Source organism: Oreochromis niloticus, linkage group LG3 (assembly GCF_001858045.2).
Source record: "Oreochromis niloticus isolate F11D_XX linkage group LG3, O_niloticus_UMD_NMBU, whole genome shotgun sequence".
Lineage (NCBI taxonomy): Eukaryota > Metazoa > Chordata > Actinopteri > Cichliformes > Cichlidae > Oreochromis > Oreochromis niloticus.
In genome coordinates this window covers 32,802,020-32,826,840 of record NC_031967.2, presented here as the reverse complement: position 1 = coordinate 32,826,840, position 24,821 = coordinate 32,802,020, and the positions used below count along the sequence as shown (strand labels likewise).

At 40.4% G+C, this 24,821-nt stretch overlaps 2 protein-coding genes and 1 long non-coding RNA gene across 3 annotated transcripts in view; all 3 read left to right on the top strand.

The window, feature by feature from the left end:
* The first annotated feature begins 339 nt into the window (after nucleotides 1-339).
* Nucleotides 340-2,739, top strand: LOC112846381 (uncharacterized). Its single transcript, XR_003219318.1, has 2 exons — nucleotides 340-2,504; nucleotides 2,603-2,739. It is a non-coding gene; the product is annotated as an uncharacterized LOC112846381 (long non-coding RNA).
* A 284-nt stretch (nucleotides 2,740-3,023) lies between these two features.
* On the top strand, nucleotides 3,024-4,318 carry LOC112846380 (nuclear factor 7, ovary-like). The gene has a single exon (XM_025905847.1). It carries the CDS (start codon nucleotides 3,223-3,225, stop codon nucleotides 4,006-4,008), a length of 786 nt encoding a protein of 261 aa, XP_025761632.1. The 5' UTR covers nucleotides 3,024-3,222; the 3' UTR covers nucleotides 4,009-4,318.
* Nucleotides 4,319-6,772: 2,454 nt separating this feature from the next.
* arhgap36 (Rho GTPase activating protein 36) overlaps nucleotides 6,773-24,821 on the top strand; it is a 75,869-nt gene continuing 57,820 nt past the window's right edge. The window contains 1 exon segment of the mRNA XM_005462587.4: nucleotides 6,773-7,024. Within this exon segment, the coding sequence (XP_005462644.3) occupies nucleotides 7,007-7,024 (18 nt within the window). The 5' untranslated portion in view covers nucleotides 6,773-7,006.

The window sequence follows — 24,821 nt, the reverse complement described above, 5'->3', positions numbered from 1 at the left end:
TGGGTTATGGACACTGAATCCACTGAAGTGTAGGAAAGCATCAAAATGAAAGTTTTCATCATCTTGTAAAGCCATTTTGATTTTCAGCTTCTCTGCAGGTACATCTGACCAGAAAACAAGCCCAGAATTCAAGTAGTCTTTATAAAGCACCTGTAAGAAAGTAGTGACAGTAACAAAAGTTTACATGTTAAAATCAGACAGAGCTGACAGACTTTTGGTTTCAGAGCAATTGATTAAAACCAAACTGATAAATCCTGTTGGATCTTAGAGAAAAAAGAGCAACAGCAAATTAATTGTGATTAATTGTCTGTTGATGAAAAAGGGGGGGGGGGGGGGGGGGTCACCTTAACACTCTTTAATATGTTGATCAAAGATTTGTAATCTTTGAAGCTGATTTGGAGGATTTTTGACTGACTCCTTCCTTTGACATGTAAATCTCGATCAGCGCCTCAGATGCTTTTTCGTTCAGCACGCAGGTTTGTAGCCTGGGGTGAGTCTTAACTTGAGTTTCCATCGAGGATGTGAAAGATGTTGTAGCTGCAGGTTGTTTTCATAATTAGCTCCACTCCGAGAGGCAGTGTTCACTCCAAAGGCAAACTTGCCTAATTACCTTCCTCTGCGGCTGATATTGCTATCTTTGTAAGAACCAATTAGAGTCTAAATATTGCATGGGCATTTCCTTTAGGGTCTAGGAGCTTCATGACTCGTTTAAAGGATTAAAATTAAGACCAGTGGCTGACATTAGTTGTCCTAAGAAAAGTACAAGTGTTCCAACAAGTGGAAATGTTCCTGTGCAGATTCAAATGGGCAGTCACGGCTGGTTCATACCGATGAAAACTTAACAGCAACCTTCCAATTTAGGCACACTCCCCATTGTAGCACTGCTGTTCACTTGTTGCAGTCTAGAGCCATCTAGTGGCTAAACCAGGTAAGTGCAGTCTACAGTTCTAAGCTGCCCTCGTGTTTAGAGCTCAAATTTAAAGAATAAAGCAGCAAAAATGTAATTCTCTCTTAGTTTATGTAATTAAATCAATTGTTACTGAGATTCATTTTATGCCACTGATTTATTGTTTTCTTTAAATTAAATAATGATACATTTTAGCTCTACATTCTTTGCATGAAAAGATTTGCATGAAAATAAGAGTGATGAATATATTTCAGTCTAACTATTGTCACTGCTGAAAAACAATATATCAAAATCTTCGAAACAGGCAGAAATTCTGGGGTCTGTGAGCTTAAAGTAATATGTGTAATTAATCAACTTGTTTTAACAGACATACAATCACGCTCAGTCGGTATTTAAAGGGAGGACGAAAAACTAAATCCACCTCATGATTCAGTATCTTGTAGAACCATATTTATCAGCAATAACTTGAATTAATTATTTTCTGCATGGCTTCATCGTTCTCTCATATTATTGTGACTGAATTTTGACCCACTTTTTAAAACTATTGCTTCAATTCACTGAGGTTTCGGTGATTTATACCGACCATTAGCTGTCGGACAGGTGGCCTCACATTTGACTCTAGAATACTTTTGTATACGGAGGAGTTCATGGTCCACTCAGTGATTCCCAGTGATTCTCTCCACTGTGCTTGACAGTTTGTATGAGGTAACAGACTTGTAAATTATCAAATAATCAAGTACAAATGAAGAATGGGCAATGGCCTTATTGATCAGAAATAAAAACCTTACATTATTAATTAAATGTTAAAAGGAATCTACATTTTCTATAAATACATGTCACATTCACATCCATACAGGGCCTCATTCTGCACTTTCACACCTTTCTAATCTGTCACTGACACAATTAATTTGGGGTTTCAGTATCTTCCCAGGAACATTTGAACATGTGAACTAGAGGAGCTGTGATTGGAAACAAAGTGGCGTACATAAAAAGATCTGAAAATGTCATGACCTTTAAACTACTGTGATCACATCTAGAGACACGCAGCAACAACCCAAGAATATAAATCTCTTTTAGGATGAAGACTGGGTTTAAGGTTAGGCTAATAAATGAATGGAAGTCCTGTGTGTTAAGCTGGCACGGTAAAGTGATTACTCATAACAGTGTACTCGAACCTAATTACACCCCCCTCTGCTCTGCCTTGTGTGGTCACTTTCTGCACACACACACACACACACACACCAGTAAAAGGGGGAACGAGGGACATCAACACGATACATAAACATGGCAGGTCACCCCTGCGAGGACTGCCAGCCCATGACAACTTTTTTTTTTACAGCTTTTTGAGCAAATGGCAGGATGGCATTTGACATCTGGAATGAAGCATTACAAGTGACGCAACATTTTTCTCCTTATCTAACTCGCGTGAAGCAAACTAGGAAACAGGTTGTTTTTCTTCCTCAGCAAAGAGAGAAGCACAGAGGATCAGACTGAGTATGGACTGAGCAGCTTCCTCTGAGTGAGTCCAGCTACAGGAGAGAAAAGTGGAAAACTCCAGTACTGCTGCCTCAAGCTGCTGACGCTCCACACACTGAATGTGAGTCTGAGCAAAAACACGACTGAAAGGAAGTTTCAGTGAAGGTAGTAGAGGAGGGAGGGGAGCCAGGACCGACTGTACTTCCTGTCTCTTTTCAGCTTCACTCACAGACTCAATGGCTTCCAGATCAGAGGAGGATCTCTGCTGTCCGGTCTGTCAGGAGGTCTTCAGAGATCCTGTTCTTCTGTCATGTAGCCACAGCTTCTGTGAACACTGTCTGAAGAGATGGTGGAGAGAGAGACCAACGCATGAGTGTCCAATTTGTAAGAAAATATCAGTGTATGATCCACCTTTAAACCGAGCTTTAAAGAACCTGTGTGAGTCGTTCTTACAAGAGAGAGATCAGAGAGCTTCAGAGGCTCTCTGCAGTCTGCACTCTGAGAAACTCAAACTCTTCTGTCTGGACCATCAGCAGCCAGTGTGTGTCGTCTGCAGAGACTCAGAAAAACACACCAACCACAGATTCAGACCCATCGATGAAGCTGCACGACAACACAAGAAGGAACTTCAGGAAACTCTGGAGCCCTTAAAGAAGAAGTTAAAGGTTTGTGAAAAAGTTCAAGTGAAGTTTGATCAAACAGCAGAACACATTAAGGTCCAGGCCCGACACACAGAGACGCAGATTAAGGAGCAGTTTAAGAAGTTTCACCAGTTTCTAGTAGAGGAAGAGGAGGCCAGGCTGGCTGCACTGAGGGAGGAAGAGGAGCAGAAGAGTGGGATGATGAAGGAGAAGATGGAGGCTCTGAGCAGAGAGATAGCAGGTTTTTCAGACACAGTCAGAGCCACAGAGGAGGAGCTGAGAGCTGAAGACGCCTCATTTCTGCACAACTACAAGGCTGCAGTGGAAAGAGTCCAGCGCTGCCCCCTGCTGGATGATCCACGGCTGCCCCCAGGAGCTCTGATAGACCAGGCCAAACACCTGGGCAACCTGACCTTCAACATCTGGAAAAACATGAAGGACATGGTCTCCTACACTCCTCTCATTCTGGACCCAAACACTGCTCATCCAGAACTCATCCTGTCTGAAGATCTGACCAGTGTGAGACGAGAAGAAGAGAGGCAGCAGCTTCCTGACAATCCAGAGAGGTTTGATTATTCCTGCTCTGTCCTGGGCTCGGAAGGCTTTAACTCAGGGACTCACAGCTGGGATGTTGAGGTTGGAGAGAGCACAGGGTGGATACTGGGTGTGTCAGAAGAGTCTGTGGAGAGGAAGGGAGACATAGACTCTGGATTATGGCTAATTTGGTTCTATCGAGGTGAATACTCAGCATCGTCTCCATCAGCAGAAACTGTTCTCTCAGTAGAAAAGAAGCCCCGGAGGATCAGAGTGAATCTGGACTGTAACAGAGGACAGCTGTCGTTCTCTGATCCTGATACTAACACACACATACACACCTTCACACACACTTTCACTCACGGGATGTTTCCATATGTTGAAACTGTGGCTGGTAAAGTGAAGGTGTGTCCGTTGAAGGTGTCAGTGTCAGTGGAGCAGATCAGTTGAGGATGATTATATTTCTTATGTTGTTTCCTGTCAGTGAATTGAAGCTGTTAAACTGCAGCTGTCCTCCTGCTGCCTCGTTGTTCCAAAGCTCTTTGTTTCTCTTTTAGTTCTCACTGTTTCTTTCTCTTTCTGCTGTCCACCTTTTCACACGGAAAATTATTTCACTGTTTCTCACTGAATGACTCCCCAAACTAGATTTGAAATTCTATCAGATCTCTAATCATTACAAGTGATTCATGTTTCTACTTGATGTGTGTAAATGGAGATGATTTAGTTTGCTGGGATATGGACTGACATGTGTTGAATGGGAGGAGCAGTTTGTCGTTGTCTTCTTGTCTGTTTATGACAACAATAATAAGTCGAAATAATGAATCATGTTTAAAAATCAAACTGGTTTAATAAAATAAACTAGTTGTGTCACGGTCCAGTTTCGGTGATCCAGTGTTTTGTGTTTTGTATTATTATTAATCTTTGAGGTCATCACGGTTCATCACTGTTGTCGCATCGTACCCTCACCGTGCTGGAGTTTCTAGTTTCCCAGTTTTCTAGTTTGAGTTTCGTGTTTGTGTTTCTAGTTTAGCTTTCTTGCATTTCATGTTAAAGTTTCTGCCTTTAGTTTATCATTCAGTCTCCGAGTCCTGCATTTGGGTCCTACATCCTGCCTTCGGTCTTCTGGAGTCTAAAAGCTAGGAGCATGGGGGACCGGGGAAAACAGGAGTTTGTGAGCTGGTGGGCAGTGGAATTGGTTGCAGACAAAGGCGCACGGAGGGGGGAAGCGACACTGTGGAGTTTGAAGGTGAGAATGGTCCAGAGATCCAGAGGAGGTAGGGGAGGCAGGCAGGTGGGAGTGAAAATGGTGCCATGAAGGAGCTGCAGCTTAGGTGAAAACAGGTGAGGCCAGCATCCTTATGTGCAGAGTATTTCAAATAGCAGAGGAGTAAAGTATCTGTGGAATGAACTGGTTAGCAAACAATCTGGCGAAGGTTAGTTGTGTGTGCTGGTCTTATATGCAGCCAGCTTGATTGGCTCCAGGTGTGGATCCAGGGTGTGGTGGTCGTGTGGTCATGTGGCTCTAGCCTTTAGTTTAGCATGTAGCCTGCCTCTCATGCCGCGCTTCGGTCTTGCGTGCCACACTCGTTAACACTAGAATAAAAAACAAATAAAGTTGGTGTCGGTAGCATGCTGCATACATGTCTGCCATGAGGGGAGCCATATTGTTGTGAGGCGGCTTACATGGACGAGGTGAAGAACCTGGCATCGTGGTGTCAGGACAACAGCTGAACGTCTGCAAGACCAAGGAGCTGGTGGTGGACTTCAGAAGGAGTAAGCACCAAGTCTACAAGCTCCTTATCATCAACGGAGCTTCAGTGGAGCGGGTGCCGTCCTTCACGTGTTTACCCTGCTGGAAATAGATCAATCTGTCAATACATTGCTGTGCTAACATGGCACAAGACAATTTAACATTCCACTCGTACAATGTACATTTTCAGATTTTTAATTTAAAATTTCAATTTTTTTTAATTTAATTTACTTATTGTGTATAATGTCTTTTTTTGCACAGTCAAAGGAGCAGTTCAGGACACATTTCACTTTGTATTGTACTCGTATGACTATGCATGTGACAAATAAAGAATCTAGAATCTTTATGTAATTCTACTTCAATTAGATTTGATTTCAGAACTTTTTCCCTTTTTGATTCAAATAGAGATAAATACTCTCTTTTACTTTCTAAAACTGTGTTTTTAATATATACATAGATAGATAGATAAACCTTTATTAGTCCCACATGTGGGAAAATTGTTGTGCTGTGAAAGTAGACAGTGCAAATATATAGCAGCAAAATGTAAGAAAAACAACGGAATAGGATAAGATAAAAAGAATAACATACTACATACAATATAATAAAATACTACATTGTCAGAAAAAAAATACACTTAATTTTATTGCACATGTGTGGATGTGTGTGTTTGTTCAACTGCAAACTTTTTCTTGTGGAGTCTGACCCTGTCCGACACACAGCCCTGAGTTCTCTATACTGTGGTCGGTCATTGAGGTACTCCAGTATCCATGTAGTGAGCTGATGGTCCACTCCTGAGTTCTCCAGCATCTGGAGAAATCAAATAACATGATTGTCACAGTGCTCCCAGCGGTCTCCAGGTGACAGAGGGAATGATGTAGGAGGTGAATGACGGAGGTGAAAGGACCCCCCCCCAGCACACACACACACACACATACAACTAAATCCTAAAAACAACCCAATGGGCCTTTGAAGGTGTCCCACAGCAGTCAGTGAGGCCCTCACAAGGATAGGCTCGCAAGTGCACACACACAGAGGGGAAGGCTCTCTCATCAGGGCCAAACTACAGAGCTCCATTCTTCCTGTTTCTGACAGCGGAGAGCACGCCATGTTATCTATGACACACACACACACACACACACACACACACACACACACACACACAGGAAGAACTGACACCAATCTGCAATCAGCACAGAGACGCTTAGAGAGACAAAGCAACTTCTCCCTGTGCTTTACTGACTATAACATTTACAAAAAAATTAAAACATTTGGGAAAAAAATGAGACATGATCTGAAAAAGAAAATTAAATAATGATGCTGGAAAAAAAGAAAGAAAGTAAAGGTGGTGGATGGGGGGTGGGGGTGTAATTACACTGGAAAAGCGAGGAAAGAAAAAAAGAAAAAAGAGGAAGTGGAACCAAAACAAAAAAAGGAGAGGGGGGAGGGACTGAAGTCATGTGGGGCGGAGGAAAACAAGGAGGGGGAGGAGTAAACGTCAAGTGCAGGAGGGAAGAGAGAAAGAGAAACATTGGGAAAGAGGAAAGGGAGCAGAAGGAAAGAGGAGAAGATCTCAGAAGCATCCAGTTTGGAGTATCTGTACCTGGGACAGACGCGCACTGCTGGCTAATGCCCCTGCTGGATGGACGCCGCTCACCTGCACGCTTCCAGCACTTATGAGACCGACCTGTGCACGCAGACATGCATTTCTACTATGTGGTAGGTAACGCACATGGACCTCTTTAACTGTGTGTGTGTTTGTTGCAGGCACTCACCTTTTAAACTCCTCTTTGCATGGTGCAGCTCTAAAGGAGCAAGATGTGCAGTCAGAGATTAAAGAGCACTGTTCAAGGCCTTTTAGTTTTTTTTAATCGATCACATGCCCCCCGCTGCTGCTGCTCCTTTATCATCTGTGTTTTTATTGCGCTGTCATTAAACTCGACTGAACTTGTTTTGCCAGCATTCCCAAATATTTCTCCCTTGCAGTAACGCCCAAATCCATCATTCCTGTGAAATTATTCATTTGTGAAGTGTTTCTTTCTTGGCCTGAAAATTTTGGAAATGCATGAAGTCTCCACCTCTGTCAGTTTCATAGCTGTGGTTTAAAAAAATAATAATTATATCAGTTGTTCCTTGGCTCTTCGCCTAAGATAAGCCTTCATTATCTGTTCTACAAGAAAAAACAGTCTCAGTGGCATGTGTAACACGGAAAATATGTCATGTATCCTGACTGCAGACAGTAAAGGCGAAATACTTTTATGACGTTATTTTAATGTTTAAAAGTCTACTTTGACCTACATGCATGTATCAAGTGGTTGATTATCTTTTTCCTAGTACGTTCACCTTATTATCTACTATTAACAGACAGTTATGCAATGCTGCATGCTTAAGTACAAAGTGCTTTATTTCATTCATCCTGGTCGTTACATTTTTCTTTCACACAGTGCAACACAAACATTTTTAGTCATTGCAGGCATCCTGCAGCCTGCTACAACTCTGTGTAATGCAGTGCGACTTGGTTCAGATTAGGATAATTAATGGCACAGCAGCGTGTTTTAGTTCAAGGAAACTTAATAGCAGCAAAGCACAATCAGCATCAATATCACTCTGAAGCTGTTTAAATCAAAGAGTTTTATGATAACAGTGGTTTAAAGCGATATTAGTTATCGTCTCAGTTGGCTGATCAAAGCCTTCGCATCCTCAGTCGGTCAGCACTATGGACTTTTTAGCATATTTCAGGTCATTAATATGACTTTATGACTCATAACTTTAATATAATGATGATGTAATAGTCTGTGTATGTGTGTGCTCCCTGACCAGAAGTAAATAGATACTTGAAAATGTTGGCAAGCAGCTTTACACAGTGAAGTATTTAGCGCATAAAGAGCTACATATACTCCCCAGAAGGTCATTTTCCTTCTTCTTCTTCTTCTTATTTTGGATACTTTGCATCCTTTGTCCAATATGTCCGCTATCTTACAAGTCACTCCCGACACTCGTTTTCACCCACTCCACCCTGCCTGCTCTCTCCTTCCTCTCTCTTGTGCACTGTCCGTTGCTTTGGGTGGTTGACCCCAGGTATTTAAACTCATCCACCTTCTCTAACTGCAGACCACAATGTAATCTGCAAACATCACCATGGAGACTCCCACTCACAGCTTGCATTTACTAAATAACACATTAAAACTACTTAACAGGTGACGCGAGCAATCATTTCTTTAATATGTGACGACTTGCTGGGGTTACCCTCAGGTCTTTGCAATTCAATTCAATTCAATTCAATTTTATTTATATAGCACCAAATCACAACAAAAGTCGCCTCAAGGCGCTTTATATTGTACAGCAGATAGCACAATAATAAATACAGAGAAAAACCCAACAATCATATGACCCCCCTATGAGTCATGCGGATGTTACTGGAACATGCACCAATCCCTTAACCATTGGGCAGACCATGCTCAACTGTCCTGCATGGCAATGGCACTGCCCAGTGTTTGCAGCCTCCCCCAGCAAGGCGACACACGCTTTTACCCCCTCAAAAACTGCTAGGGAACGACTCAAGGGTCATCCGAAAGAGCACAGGGTATTGACCCGGGCTCTGAACTCCCTCAGACCCCAGATCACTCACCTGTCAGCCCACAGAAACCAAAGAATCTACAACCAACAAAATATTAGATGTCTGGTTTTCATGCTGTGGCTAGCTGGTGGGTTTTCTCTACTGAGAAAGTCTTGTGAGCTTCACCAGATGTTGTTTGCAAAATCACGTGCTTTATGGACGGGTGGTTGATTCCAGAACATGGTTACCTACTTGAAAGTGTGAAGGACTTGGGATGCACCAATCCAGGTACCAATAGTGCTTCTTTGGATGGTCACGATAGTTTTTGATGTAACTGCAAACTGTGGTCATTGGACACATCTGAAAACTGCAGATGGATAAGACAGTGCTGTTCCTGCCGGCTCTGTCTTCATCATCTTGTTGCAAAACTTTTATTGCATTTTGGTAACGCAGCATGATGGCATGAACCAGCTTAACATTATTTCACCTGTGTCTTGTAAGTTCTACTGGCCCGATGGACCTGTGGGACCGTGAGACCTGGAGCAGGTGGGGGACAAACTTGCATAGTTAAGTAGCAGTGCTTTGCAGTAAAGACTCATGCTGAGCTGAAAGTAGACATGGTGCAGGTGACTTTTTTCATTTCTGTTATCCTGCTCCATTTGCCATAACGTATTTTACTTTAACACCAAACTGAGGAGTTGGCATCATATTCAGATTGGGATCACTGGTTGGATCACTGGTTCACAATCAGTAGTTTAAGATGTTTGGGTTTGTTTTTTGTTCATTCTTTTATCAGTGTTGCTTCACATCAATGCCTCTTAGCTTGAAGACTGGAAAAACGCTCACATCTTGTTTTTCTCCCACAAGAAAAAATGTTGATGGTTTCAGTGTTTGGCTAAATACTCCAGATTACACAGAGTTTTGACTTAGATTAAATTTAACTGCAGCAATAAGGAGAAAGATAAAAACTGCCAAACCAGAAGCGCAAACCTGCCAATGTGCCTCTGACTGCAAAAGAGAGTTTGAGCTGCACTGATTTCAGTGGCGATTACGAAACTGCAGATGTGTGAATTGCGAGAGCGTGGGCGAAATGATCGTTGATCATTTCTTTACGACTTGAAAACCGAGGGCCTCTGCCATCTGCTTTGGAGCATCACTTGGCTTCAGCGGGCAAAAACCAGGTCCAGCTAAATCTTAAAAGTTAATAGTGCATATTTATTTCTCCATGCCTGCTTTTCCTGCCTCTCAGACATTACCAGACAGCTGCATCACTTCCCTCTCACACTAGCATATCTGCATCTGTCCATCTGCCATCTCTCGTTTCTCTACTAGCGTAGCCTGTCGTTACCCCATCTGCCTCTGATTCACTTCACCGCCGCTCCGGTCATGGATACGTGCACGGCTCAATCATATTTTGTGCTTGTCTTCTTGATTTGTGAATCCCACTCTGGCGTGTTATTAGCTCCACAAAGTGGCCAAATCCCTTTAAAGCATTGGGGATTTGGCCCCACGTGTCAACTGTAGCTTTGACTTCTTCGTCAGAAGCAGAGCCTCGTTATCAGGCTGGTGAAGGTTTGCAGCTGTTGCTGACTTGGTTAAAAAGCAAAGAGAAAACTTTCATTTATTCTACGTGGATTTTTCCTTTGAGGCTTTGGAGTATTTGTGTTTAACACGTTTTGATTGATTATCTTGGACAAAAAAAAAGAAAAAAATGGCCTGGAGTATGAAAGATTCTGATTTTTGCTTTTAATGTCTTCATACTTGAACGATAAATCGGGTCTTTTGTGTCTGTTTTTGCAATAAGATGAAAATGTGAATTAAGACCTCTCATGAGTCTGTGGCCTGAGATATTTCTCTTGAACGCCTGAGCTTTAATGTGCTGAGTGACATGCATTCAGAGGTTGAAGCTTATCTGCAGAGAGTGGATAGCTGCTCGGAGCTCACCTTAAATCTGAGTTTAAGGGGGATTTGGCTCACCAGTTTAGGAACCAGTCTCAGTCCAAGAAGCATTTTATCTAAATATAACGTGGAAAAATGAAGCTTGCAGCCCTTCTTTAAGTTATAGAGGAGAAATGCTTGTTAAGCTGAAATTGGGTTGAAATTTTCAGTCATTCATGGATTGGAAAGTTGACCCTTGGAGCCTTTGTTGAAGTTTATAGGTATTAAAAACACTGCAAACACCTGTTTCAGTTTTGAATGTGCCCCAGATGCGCCTCCATGTGTTTTCCTGCCTCCCCCATTTTTCTTTAATGATTTTTGAAGTTCGAGAGGAAACACCTCTCTCATTTACCGCAATCAATCAAGTGCACGCACAGCCACGCCTTTATAATCAAGTTGCACAGGAACCGCAGTCTGCAGACGGCTGTTTCTAGCTTTTTTTGCTGATACTAGCATTCAACCACAACCACACGCAACCATCATTGCTTCTTAGTTCCTACTTGTTCAGAAAAGAGGTGGGAGTTGACACGATGGCTATCTCGCCGTGCTTCCTGTCTGACTTTATTTTGCAAAATTGACGAGACAACTCTCTGTCTGACTTTTGGCCTGCCAAGCAGAACGACTCCAGTAAGCATTTTAAATTTTAAATATTGTGCTTCAGTTAGACTTTCTCTGTTGACATTAGGGTTTTTAGTCTTTTCGATTACGATAACAACCTTAGTCACATCACCCACGGAGATTTAAAGAAAAACAGAGTTGATAAGAAAAAGTGTTGCAAGAATTAATCAGGAAATTTTTTTTAAATCTATACATAAACAAAACATTCAGATTCAAAGACAGAGTAAGAATTTAAGGATTTCTGAAGTATTTTAAATGATGCAACAGTTTGGGCTCTTTTAGGCCTTTGTTTGTTTGTCTTTTAGGCCTTACCTCCTTTTCTGCTGGATTTTTTATGTGTTGCTTGTATTTGCTCAGACCTGTGTGTGGACTGCGTTGCGCTTCCTGCTGACTAATGGACACCACTTGATATAAGCGTAAACTCATGAAACTGAAATTGAAAGCATAAAGGGGGCAGTGACAAAATCATATGTAAGAGTATAAACAATGGAAAAAGATGGATGTAGCAACCCAGTAATGCAGAGGTCATCAGCCTCTTGGCGGCTGCAATTGAAGGCAGACATCATGGAAAGCAACCATAACAGCTCATGTAACATCTGCTTATATACTGCAGCTGGCTAAATCCATAAAGATCAGTAAACCTGCACCACCAGCAGTGCAGGTGAGCTGATAAAAGCCTTATTTGCACAAATCTACTGAAAACAAATCTACTAGAACTCACAAGTTGAGACAGCTTTTTCATGCTGCACCATTAAACTTGCACCTAGTGTTCCCTCACCTACCAAATGTCACTTTAACCAATGCATACCAGGTGTGTTTTTGGCTGTTTTTGAAATTTACAGCCAAGAGATTAATGGTATTACGCTGTACTCTGTCATTTTAATAGACAAGCGCGAGTGTTGTTTGGCCTGTTAGTGCTGTTGGTTGTGAAATTAAAATAATTTGATGGTTTTGTAAGGTGCTTTTATCAAGGTAAAAGTACAAGTCATTTTAGCCTATTGCTAGCTAGATGTCAGAAAAGACGATGACATCAGAAATGATCACATATAATTGATGTTTCGTGGATATAAATGTTGTTGTTGTTCTAAAATAAAAATGATACAATACTTTTATAAAGTGTTGTAGACGCATAAATGGAAAAAATGGGTCATTTTTGGATAGTTGCTAGGAAACGTGTCATTATAATTCATTACATTCATTGTATAACTGAATTTTTGTGGATATAAATTGGACGTTACAATACTTTCAATAGGTGTTAAAAACGGGATATTTTAGCTGGTTGTCACATGATTTCTAGAAAACCTGATGATGTTATAATATGTGATGTAGTTAAGACCTTTCAGGAGCCTAAGATGTACCTGTGTACCAAGTTTGGTTGTTCAGTCCCTGATTGTGGTGGAGGAGTTGGCGGACAAAGAAACAAACAAACAGAGAGACAGATTTTTGTGAATTATTAAAGATTATTGTAAGATATAATCTCATATCTGACATTTTCCCACTGTCTTTATCGACTTCTGATAGCTAAACCATTCTTAACCTATCGGTCGTCCTCTGATCACCTTTGTTTGGAAAGAAAGATGTTAACAGCTGGCTTCCATCAGTTTGCCCTCCACTCATCTCAAGGCTACGTCCACACTAGCCCGGATAGATTTGAAAACGGCGTTTTAGTCTGAAAACGCTCCGTGTCCACACTAGCGTTTTCAGTCGTTTTCACAGAGTTGTGCGTCCACATTGAAACGGCCGAAAACGTTTACGTTCCAGTCCTGCGCATGCGCAAAAGCGAGTGAGAATTAAAGAATTTGAAGAAAAGCTATCTGGAGCATGTACAAACTGATATTGATCTTTTTTAGGGCTGTCAAAATTGAGAGCAATCAAAGCAACTGCTGTATAATGCACTCCGCTATCTTTGTTTAATTGGTCACATGAGTGCATCACATGACTAAAATGCGTCATCGTTTTAGAAAGTCTGTGTTTTCGAGCGTCCACACTGTGGGCGTTTATCAATATGCGTACTTGTGCGTACTTGGGCATTGATAAACGGCCTGTGACTGGACAGCTCCGTTTTGAAATGTATGCGTTTTCGAGAGCGTTTCCAAAACGGTGCGTTTTTCCTTGAGGAAAACTCCGTCTCAGTGTGGACGGGAGGCCAAAACGGAGAGAAAACAATCAGTTTTCAAATGAAAAAGTGTGGACGTAGCCTTAGTTTCTTTTCTCTTTTGATAAGGTGCACATTAGCTGTTATCTGGATAACATAAATTGGCAACAACTGTATAGGCAAGTCTGAATGCAGGGTAATTTTGCTTCATCTTTAAGGGATAAAATGAGAGTCTCTACTGTGTTTTGGAATCAAAGATCAGTCCCCAAACAATTTATTCAGGCAATTTAATTCTGACTAATTACTTTGAAAAAAAAAAACAAAAAAACGCAAACAAAAACAAACTTTTCATTCCAGACTCGCCAGGGCTCCTCCTCCTCCAACTTGGGGTAGTGGGTAGTCAGTTCTGCTTGTCCCATGCTACTGTGATACCGCTAATGATTTTGAGTATAACTGGAGGGCAAGTGATTTCTGATAAGAACTTGGAGAAATGCGAGGGTGTGATGTGTGCGGCTTTTCAACACCAACCACTAGTTTCTCTGCTGTATTAGTTTCACCGTGATGTCCATGTCTATCCCATCTGGCCCTCTGAGTTTATCTCAGACAGAAAAATGTACCCAATTTTATAGTTTGTATGACAACACCAGATCTAAAAGCCAAAGTCAACCTGCAAACTCACAAATTTAACCACCTTAAGCTGTAATATAATGAAATACAGTCTGGCTGTTGAGCTGCAAAAGGTTGAGAAAATTAGTATAATAGCTGGAGTGCCGTTAAATAACCTTCTCAAATAACTTCAATAAATTTCATCACTGCATGACAGCAGAAGTTTTGATTTTTTTCAGAGGCTTTGGAAAGTCTTGGCTAAAGTTTTAAATCATCTCATCGCTGTATTTCAGAGCTGTCTTTTTGTCTTGCTTTATTAGTTCAGCAGTTTCTCTGTTGTTCCTTTAGGCTCAGATGAAATTTTGGAAAGTTCTCATAAGTTATACTCCAGACAATTATAATAGACTGCCAAATGAATTTCGGAGGAGGGAAGACTTTTTGCAAAATGTTATTTCGTCTGTACTTGGCCGACTTCCCAACAGGACCCATGACATTAAAGGAGAAGTCTCCTCTAAATTTTTCACATTCACATGCTAACTTCCTATCAGATGCAAGCCTCTTTCTTCCTATTAAGACTCAAAAATTAGGTCATAAATATGTCTTTGATCACTACAAAGGGTTGCTGTAACAATGCCATTTCGTCAAAAGCTACTTGCACGTCTCCTGTACTCACAAGTTGTTCTTTGGCTGACGTTGTCAGCGATGACTGTGCCAAGAATCCCATTTTTCAGCTCAGTCACATTACAGTAAAAAATGACTGCGAGTGTTTGTCTTTTGTCAGATGGCCGCCCCTCCCTGAGCCTGGTTCTGCTAGAGGTTTCTTCGTATTAAAAGGGAGTTTTTCCTTCCCACTGTCACCAGGTACTTGCTCATAGGGGGTCATCTGGTATAAAGCATCTTGAGGGTGACTGTTGTTGTGATTTGATGCTATATAAATAAAATTGAGTTGAATTGAACTTCTTTGCAACTACAAAAAATCTGTAGTTTCCCAGAGATCTATTTAATTTTTGTTTGCTATCATCCTTTGGCAACCACTTTTGATCACAAGGCCATAGTCACCTGATGGGACACGACCTGTCTCCAAGCAATCGTAGTGTAACTAGGACTAACTACAATCAGACTGGCTAAGGTTTGCAAGTAATTGCTGTGTAATTGGTAATTGTTGACAGGTTGCCAGTGCTTTATAACCAGTCTGCGTGAGACTCAACTCAGCTGATAGCCATCTGATTACATTCTGGTTTTATTCCTTTAGCAAGGTTGCAGAGTACTTATGTCAATTGTCAGTTAAATCACTTGCTTGCAGCAACTGCTATGAGGAATGGGGGTTTCTGTGTTTGTGGATTTGCAGTTTTTACCTGTTTATCACAGTTAATGATGCTTGACCCCAATTAATTAGAAGCTGATAGCAGGCTGACTCGGTCTTATTGTTGTTTTATCACCATCTTGATGCACAAAAGTTGATTTGAGGACAACAACAGGATGTTTTTCATAATGTGACTCCAGCGTTAGAGACAAAGTCTAAATCAGGAGATTGGAGATGTTAAAGAGATTTCCTTTAGTTGTTTTTAACTTTTGTTTCGTCACTTTCACTCTATAGTTGGGGTTAGACACGGAAAACTACTTAGTGAGGTTCAGGAAAAGATTGTGTTTCGGGGTAAAATCAATGGGGAAACGTCAGGAGCTGAAAAATGCAATGCAAAACTAACAAAAGCTCTATTTCTCTTGGTGCCTATTGGACCTGGCTTCAACAGGAAGTCAGTTCATATAAGCGTCATTAAAAAACATCCTTTCAGTCTTGTGCAAAAAAGGGGTTTTGGAGGAAGCTAGTCCTCCTCACTGAGTGTGCTTTGGTTTGTCTTAAATTCTTGATTGATCTGTTACTTAGTGGGTATACGTTTGTGTGTGTACGTTTGCACCCATACAGTTTACATGCACCGTGAAATTTAGTACAAGCTCAACTGTTTAACATTGTGGTCAATCACCCACTTTCCATTGTTCAATACAGATGAGTGAAAACAAAAATAGCCTGTATGGTTTAAACTTTATATCATAATCAACTCTGGTGATGCCTTCAGCGTTTTCCTGCACGTGTATGCCATCCAGCGTCTGTGTGCATGTGCATGGCTGCAGCAGTGATGCGCGAATGAGTGCCAGCGCCTTCAGGCTGTCCTCATAAACAGTCTGCAGTCTCTCATCAGCCGTGGTCGGTGTTATATAACCAGAGTGACGCTGACCACTTCCAGCTGCAGGTTCAGTTGTCATTAATCTGTGTGTTCACAATTTTGGTGTTGCTGCGATAGTTATTCTTCTAGTGCTGTTTAAACACGTAGCTACTTCAGGGACAAAAGGAAAAGTTTTAAACGGTGTCTATAATTTGAGTTAATGGGTATCTGTTGTGTGCAGGCTTTGTGGGAGACGTTATGGTTAAACAAAGCAACATATGGATGTACTCTCTGATGGACAAACTGTGTGATGAAAAGACTTTTCTAAATTACATCAACATCATTTGGCATTTGTTTGCAACAGTGTTTTTGTGGTCAACATTCACTCACTCTGGTCACTTTATTGGGTACACCCATTCAACTGCTTGATAGTGCAAGCAAGTACCAGATCAATCACGATACCAACTCAGCACGTTTAGGTCAGGATGACCTGCTGACGTTCACACCGAGCATCAGAATGAGGATGAAAATGTGTTTTAAATGACTTTAAACGTGGCATGTACACCAATATTCAGTGTTTGTGTGGAGCTAGTCCTGTTTTTTCTGCAAAACATTTGAGGCATTGAATGTGTTGAGTTGTCTCCATAGTGAAAATCTGGTTTCCTTTAGTATTTCACAAGTTAATCCTACATCATATGAAGGACATTCTGTTCTCTTTTTTGTATTGTTTCTTCAGCTTGTTTATCAAACAGAGCCTCTCACCACATGGAGTTGTCATATAATTTAGTTTTCCTTGGGATTCACGGTAGTGATGTTTTCTTTCCATGTTACACTCTTCTTGCAAGAAGAGTGATTTAATGTTTTGGAAATTCTTGGTTAAACTATTAAAGTCCAACCAATATTATAGGATATTTAAGACCGATGTTCGGTGATTTAAAAATCAGATATTCTGACATTTTTTTCTCTCAGAGTCACGAAACATAACCAGATTTTCCTAACCTTTCTTTTGTGTAATTTTTATTTAATCTTTTTACGCTCTGGGCGACTCTGCTCGGATCAGCTACATGTTGCATTTACGGCGTTCCAAACACGTGTCGCCAACAGGGAAGTTGCAGAGCACCCTCTGGTGGACAAACTGTGCTACATCAACTCTCACGACATGTTTGAAGGGTGTTTCTTCATTCTCTTTTTTATCTTTTCAGTCATTTAGTTTTCCTTATAATTGCTGATACAAATAGTAAATCAGCAAATAGGCCAGTAATTACCTGCCGATAAATTGGACAGGCTCATATTTTTATGACTGATTTGAAATGATATAAATCTTTTAAGAGCTTCATTACTGTCCTTCGAAATATGTGATGCACTATTTTATTATCCTGAACTAATAATACATTACTTATTAGGACATAAACACTCACTAGAACTGTCTTCTGCATCACAGAGCTTAATCCTGTTTGACTAACATTTGCTGTTTTAGCAAACTACAGGTGGTTTTTGCTCAGGTATAATTTATGACCTGCTTCATTTTCAGCACAGTTTGAAATACAGGTTTGGGGTGAAAGCAAGTTATATAGTGTTGCATTATTTATATGCACTATTTCCTTCTCGGATTTCTTAAGCTTTATTATTGAGATCAATGTAAATATATGGACCATATAATAAACCTACATCATCGGAGTCCAACATACTCTTATCTGAAAATACTAAGAATATATTTTTGAAAGGCTTGAACGCAGCATTTATAATGCACTGACTGATAAATGACCCTGTGAAGTTTCTGCGTAATCCGGTGTCATCTTGTGTCAGCTCATTCTGTTTGATTCAAGTGGATTCACAGCCTGTATCGTCAGACCCTCGGGGGTGACTCTTCTCGACTCGAGTTGAGTGATAAGAAGTGTTTCCAGAGCGCAGAGCTAGGGAAGTGATTCAGAGGCTTTTTAATCACAGACAGAAACACTTGCCATCATCTTCCCCAGAAACAATGGATAACATCACTGTTGCGTGTGCGTGTGAGTGTTACTTAACCTGTGCGCTCAGTAAGTCCACTGCTTACTCTTGTCCTTGGAAGACTTTGGTTGAGTTATGACAGGAAAACCGCAGGATTCCCAACTTCTTAAGCCTCCGAGGGTTTTGTCTTTGTGCAAATCTGAGGTGAGCTGCAGAGAAATCAGTGGAAACACGGACAAACCTCTCGCCATATTTTTTTTCCTCCTTCTCTCCCACTCTTTTTTTTTGTTTATACAGTCTGTAAAAATGAAGCCCACTTTGTTTTGAATTTACCTTCAAGTTGTAGCTATGATTTCACTCTTGGCATCTCTCAGTGGCTCCTCAGTCTCCTCTCACTGTCCACGTGTATCCATCATCACGTATACGCCCGTGTGCATCTGTTGGCCCTGGCAGGTCTCTCTGCATGTTTAAACTTTATGATGGATTTTCTGTTGGTGGACCATGAATGCCAGCATTGCACTGATTTACTGACTTCTGAGGCTGGAGGATCGCTTTGCACCTCAGCTCACACAGTGGGCGGGCTCAGGTGCTGCCTGGAGGCTCGATGGTTGTTCGGTTCATAAACCAAGAGAAGCGATGACTCGGAGACACCGCTGAATAAGCAGAGCTGCTGCGTGGGATTTTAAATGGGACTTTAGATAATATTTATTGTTTGAGTTTGAAGAGAGACCTAAAACTGGAAAAATAATGGTAATCTCAATAGCAATATGAGAAGGTTTTAAAGTGGACGTGAAAAAGTCCCCATTTTGTCATGAAAGTTGTCAGCTGATCATCAAGATACTTTGTAAAAAAGTACTTCAAAATACAACATTTTCTCAAAGCAGTTTTGCTCTCATGGATCCTTATTCACTCATCCAGAAAGATTTTTTAAAAATCCAATTTATCCCTAAATACACCCTCAATTCAACCTCATGGGGCCAAGTGCGATCTAAATATGTTTTCATAAGTTTTACAGCTCTGCGTACTGATAAAGACAACCCAATATTACTACACCAAAGTAATTAAGTAACAGATAAACAATTTAAAAAGCAAGTTTTTCCACTTTCTACTATAGTTTTAAAAAGCATTTTCAGTGAATTAATGTTTCAGTGTTTCTTTATTTTAGATCCAATGTTTGTATCCAATATTTCTTTATTTTAGAGGACAGCCTGAGCAATGAACTATCAGAACTTCTTCTGTAGTTTAACTTATTTATTTTATAGTTTCAATGTCTGGTGGGCTGTGTGTGGCCCACGACATTAAATGTCTTTGACATCAAGAACAGCGGTCCCCAACCCCCGGGCCACGGACCGGTCTGCGAGAGTTGAGGCTCGGGTGTGAAATTTATGGTTTTCAGGGTTTTTATCGTTGATTCAGTTTCCCTGGGTCTTTTCCTGTGTTGTAGTTGTGTGTCTTATTTTGAAAGAAATATTTAAGAAATATTTATGCTTAATACCATTTATGCTTTATACCATAGCAACCAGAGAGCATTAAGGGGCAGAGAGGAGGATGTTACTCTCAATGTTGTTGCCTCATTTCAGGAGGACGCTGCTAGTAAAGTCACACAATTACACAGTGAATTCGCGTTTATTATTAAATTTACAAAATATTACAGTTTTTGTCTCGGTCGTATCATTTTATTTTGTTGTATTTATCCGCGACACCTTAAAGGCCGCTCCGTGAAAATATTGTCTGACATTAAACCGGTCCGTGGCACAAAAATGGTTGGGGACCGCTGATCTAGACCATGTGTGGGCAGTGTTTCGTCCTAAATATATAATATAAATTATTATTTATATTGTAGATGTATTATTTCCTCTTGCCTGCCAGATTTCTCTCAGAAGTTATAAATGTATTGGTAATGTTTGCTGTCAGTATATTTTTTTGTACTATAACATGTAAGACATTAGTGCGCTGTCAGAAGGCCCGGTGGCGCCAGTGTCCGGCAGCCTCGCCTCTGTCAGTGTGCCCCAGGGCAGCTGTGGTTACAATGTAGCTTGCCATCACCTGTGTGTGAGTGTGTGTGTGTGAATGGGTGGATGACTGAATGTAGTGTAAAGCGCTTTGGGGTCCTTAGGGACTAAGTAAAGCGCTATACAAATGCAGGCCATATCCTTGAGTGGGTTCCTTGATTCCTTGAATGGACACTGGTGGTCTCAACAGTTGCTCCTTGTTAGGAAATATCCTAACAAGGAGCTTTTGCCTCCAGATCCCCATTATGTCATCACTATCATTAAATTTGTTCACGTAATCACTTACTCTGACACTGAAAAGTATTTCAGTCCCTACCAGTCTTTGCAAAGCACCTTTTTTAAATTTCTCGTAAGGATGTGGTAACCTTTGAAGTAGGTAATACTGGAAGCCAATGTATGACCCAGTGCATTTAAATCTTTGCTTATTGAAATCTGCTGCGAGCGCTTTTCTTGGTTTTAAGGAGCTTTGCTCAGGCCCCCGTCATTTCAAGTGAGTATTATCTGTTCAAAAATCCGCTTCTTAATGTGACTTAGTGTTGTTACACAAGCAACGGGCAACTTGTCAAAGACGAGGAGGGGATGAGAGTCAAACTCTTCAGGAATTTATTCTGAGAAGGGGGATAAAGAAGTATTGAATTCAGATAAAAATCTGTGCCGAATTTGCTTTTATGTGCTGGGCTAATAGGAGGTGAACCAGGTTCAGAAAAGAAAACGTCGATAAACTGCTGCTATCACATGACTGTTGGGGCACTGCAGTGTCAGGTCAGAGGATGCAGGATGTTTCACGTCAGAGAGAGCAAGGCTCAAATCATGAAAGAGCCCCAGTTGGTATTTTCCACATTTTCCTGTCTATTCCCTGTAGACGTTCCCCACCCGTCCCCAGATGGTGCCCACATCCCAACATGGCTTTTATCCCAGGATAGATGTCTGGGTCCAGAACTGGCAGGGTCAGAGAGTTTGACACATCCTTTAACCTTTGTCAGTGAGGACAACCTGTCCCTCTGATGATGTTACTCACCCATCAAACCTGGTTGAAGAATGATGGCAAAAAACTGAACGGTAGACCAACAGATGTCAAAGCTGTTTCCATGTACAACAGCGGTTCAGGCAGACGGTCTCTTACGAAGCACTGAAGATCAGATTATTGCAATAAAGAAAGCATTAAGGATCAACTAGCTCAAGACGATAAGAATTAGACAGACTGGAAGGTCAGAAGTTCAAGTCACCACTGCAGAGTGCATTTTATTGTTGGTGTTCTTACATTCCTCTCAAACAAGATTTCTTTTTAATTTAATTTTCTTTGAAACAGAGAAAGGATATTATAAACAAATTCTTGAACTCCGTCACTAGAAAATCCAACAGAGACGTCCAGGTGATGTTTAAGCAGATGAACAGTTGTGCTGAAGTCTACAACATCTGCACAACTTTCTTTTGGAACTATTTTTCAACAAAGACTAACCCTGTAATGGCAAATGTATCATACTTGATACATAATTTTTTGAGATCACTACATTATCACTGTTTTTAACCCTAAACATCCTTGTATATGTTTTGGTTTCTTTAAGAAAAAAATAAAAAATGGAAATTATGTGAAAAGCACGTAATTTGTAGTTTTTAGTGCTCCTTAATCACTTTTTAAAATCACAAACTTACCAACGCAGTTTGGTTCAGGCAGTGTAGTAATGCCCTCTGTAATAACATTACCCCAACGTTGATTTGATGTTCTACTATAGCGAGTAATAGACATAATGGTTTTTCTAGCTGGACAGTAGACGGCTGTATGAGCTGAAACTAAATAATGCTAAAAAACTGAGAGAGGGATCGTTGCTAAGGATTGATCATTGTGGAAAAAGTTTAAACAGCAACAAAATATGACTTTTTTTTTGTATTTTGCTTTTCTTCATGTTCTCTTTTCTATTTAAAATTCTCTCATCCAGCAAATGTTAAAGAGTCTCTGATACTCGAACCTCAGGGCGCAGACAGTTTTATTCCATCAAGTCATCCTAGTAGAAATGTTTGGACCCACAAACTTGCTGACATACCACACAATCAGAGACAAATCTCGAACAACTTTCACCGTGTGCATTTGCATATTACGTCCTGTTTCCTTTTATGTTGTATATTTGTATTGTCTTTTATGATATTAGCATCTCTGCATCGCTTACAGAGAGATTTTATTAATTTGCTTTTTCACCTTTTACCTCTCACATGTAAAAGGCTGATGCGGGTGATTTCTGTCAAACTGCTTGCCGGGTGGGTGGCAGTGCGGACACCCAAGGTTGTGAATGTGATAAATCGAGAACAAAGTGACACAGGAGTTTCAAACTAAAAATCTCGAATGAGTATGAATCTCGGTGACCTCGATGTCAAGGTCAGTTTCCCGAAAATCTCGTGAATGCGATAACTTGAGAACAAAGTGATGTAGGATTTTGAAATAGATACCATAGGATCACCTAGTAGGATCATCCTATCACTGGCCCCTGTCAGTATGTTTTTTTAGTGTACTGTGCTTGCATTTATGGAAAAGTTGGAATTGAATCTCATTTTACTGGGTATAGTGACAATAAAGAAATTCAGTTCAATTCAGTTCTCTAATCAGTCACCATGACTTTGAACTTAAGTTAAGCTGGGAGTCTTCACTAACTAATGTTGGTGTCTAAACCTCCAAACAGTGAATCCAATCAATTTATCACTTTAAAATATTATATATTAAAAAAATGAGCCTCCCAGGTTGGATGTAATAATTTTACAGCAATTTGTGATATTCTTACAAAAGTTTACCTTTTAAGTTGGATTCATAGAATGATTTTCCTCTTCTTACACTATACAGAGCAGTTTAGTTTATTTCCACATCAATTAATGTATGTCGCGTGAACCACACAGCACACCACAGCAATTGTAGCCTTAAGCTAGTTAGCATTGCCCGTCTCTAGTCGGGTCTTTAACACACAAAGAAAATCAACATCATCTGCAATCTACACATACAAACACACGTTAGAAACACATTGTCAGACACTACAAAGTAAAAACAGGCAAAGCGCCACAGGCCACAGACAGCAATATAATAAAATACCACAACAGAAAACAGCAGGTTATTCATGGCTGCACAACTGATTACACTTTAAAAACTGCTTCAGTTTCATTTTAAAATGTACTTTTGTAACCTGTGAGGTTTGTAAAACAGATAAATAAAGCATCCACATCCATAGGCAGGAGGCAGCACAAGTCAGTGATCAGTCATTCAGGTGAGTTTGCTGTTATTTGAACCCTTGTATTTTCTTTCATTTCGACGCACTGGTTGGGTTTAGGTATCAAAACTGCGTTGGTGAGGTTTAAGAAAAAAATCATAGTTTGGTTTTTAAAAAATTGCATTGCTCCATATTTCAAAGCTGTGGTGCTGAGCGTCCTCAGAAGAAACCCTGTGAACGTGTCTGTTGTCAGTGTTTCACAAACTGTCTCAGAGTGTGTTACAGCCTTTGTTCATCTGCACGCAAAAGAGCAAACTGTCGTGAAATTGTGTTTTAACTGTGGCCTCTGCTCCAGGTATAACCTGACACAGTTTTTCTGTGGTTAGTTGGACTTATTTTCATGTTGTGGGTTTCGGTTGACAGATGGTGGTTTTTGGCTTTTTCTGTCAGTGAGTGCAGACAGATCACACACTCTCGTCTTCCTTTCAGTGTCCCCATTAAATCCAAACACAGCACAGCTACCATTATTTTTCTTAGTCTGGCCGACTCGTGTCAGCTTTCCTTCGAGTCTTACGAGAGCAGCAGTGATTGCAGTCCCGCAAAAATCTGCAGTGGGCTAAAAATACAGAAAAAGCAACTCTAAGCTTTACATAATCAGCTCATTGTTATATAAAGTGTCTCAACAGGGGAATAGTAATAAGTGTCTAAGCCACCCATCAGATATAGAAATGTCACAGCCGCGTTTCTCAAGTATGATTTTAACTTAGCTCTTAATTTAAAGCAGGTTGGGAGCATTTCCTTCATTTTTCTTTCTGAATATGTTACAGTTTTGTAGCATTACAGTATATAAAACTGCCTGCATGTCTTTTTATATTCACCACAAAGATTGAGAATTAATGGACCAAACTGCGATTTCACACTTGGGTTTAATAAAATTAACTTTATCTCGTGTTCATCGTCCAATCTGCAATCATTTCATTAGGTCTGAAATGTTGTGGTTTGCTTCAAGTCTAGAGGCCAGTATGTGTTTCTTATGCTGTGTGCTACTTTAAACTGAGAGCTTTACAAGGACATGTCTGCAGATTAATGTTTCCTTCATAGATTTCTTTTTTCAATATCTGCTCTTATAAACGTCTGGGTGCATTGTGAGTTTATTAATTCAGCTAAAAGTAAATAATATGATTTTTTTTAAAACAAAAAAACGAGTTTAAAAAGTAGAATTTATTTATTGGTGCACATGGAAAACCTTTTTTTTCTTTTTAGTTATAAGAGCAAATTCAAAAGCAGTACTCCAGGAAAGTACATATATTTTTAATGAAGTTGTTTTGGGGCCCTAACTTAAGCAAACAGCAGGTAAAAATGTAAGTAAATTTGATGAAAATGCAACCTGTGCA

Bases quoted from the DNA above. Each gene is read 5' to 3' on its own strand.
- LOC112846380 (XM_025905847.1), top strand. From the start codon at position 3,223: ATGATGAAGGAGAAGATGGAGGCTCTGAGCAGAGAGATAGCAGGTTTT.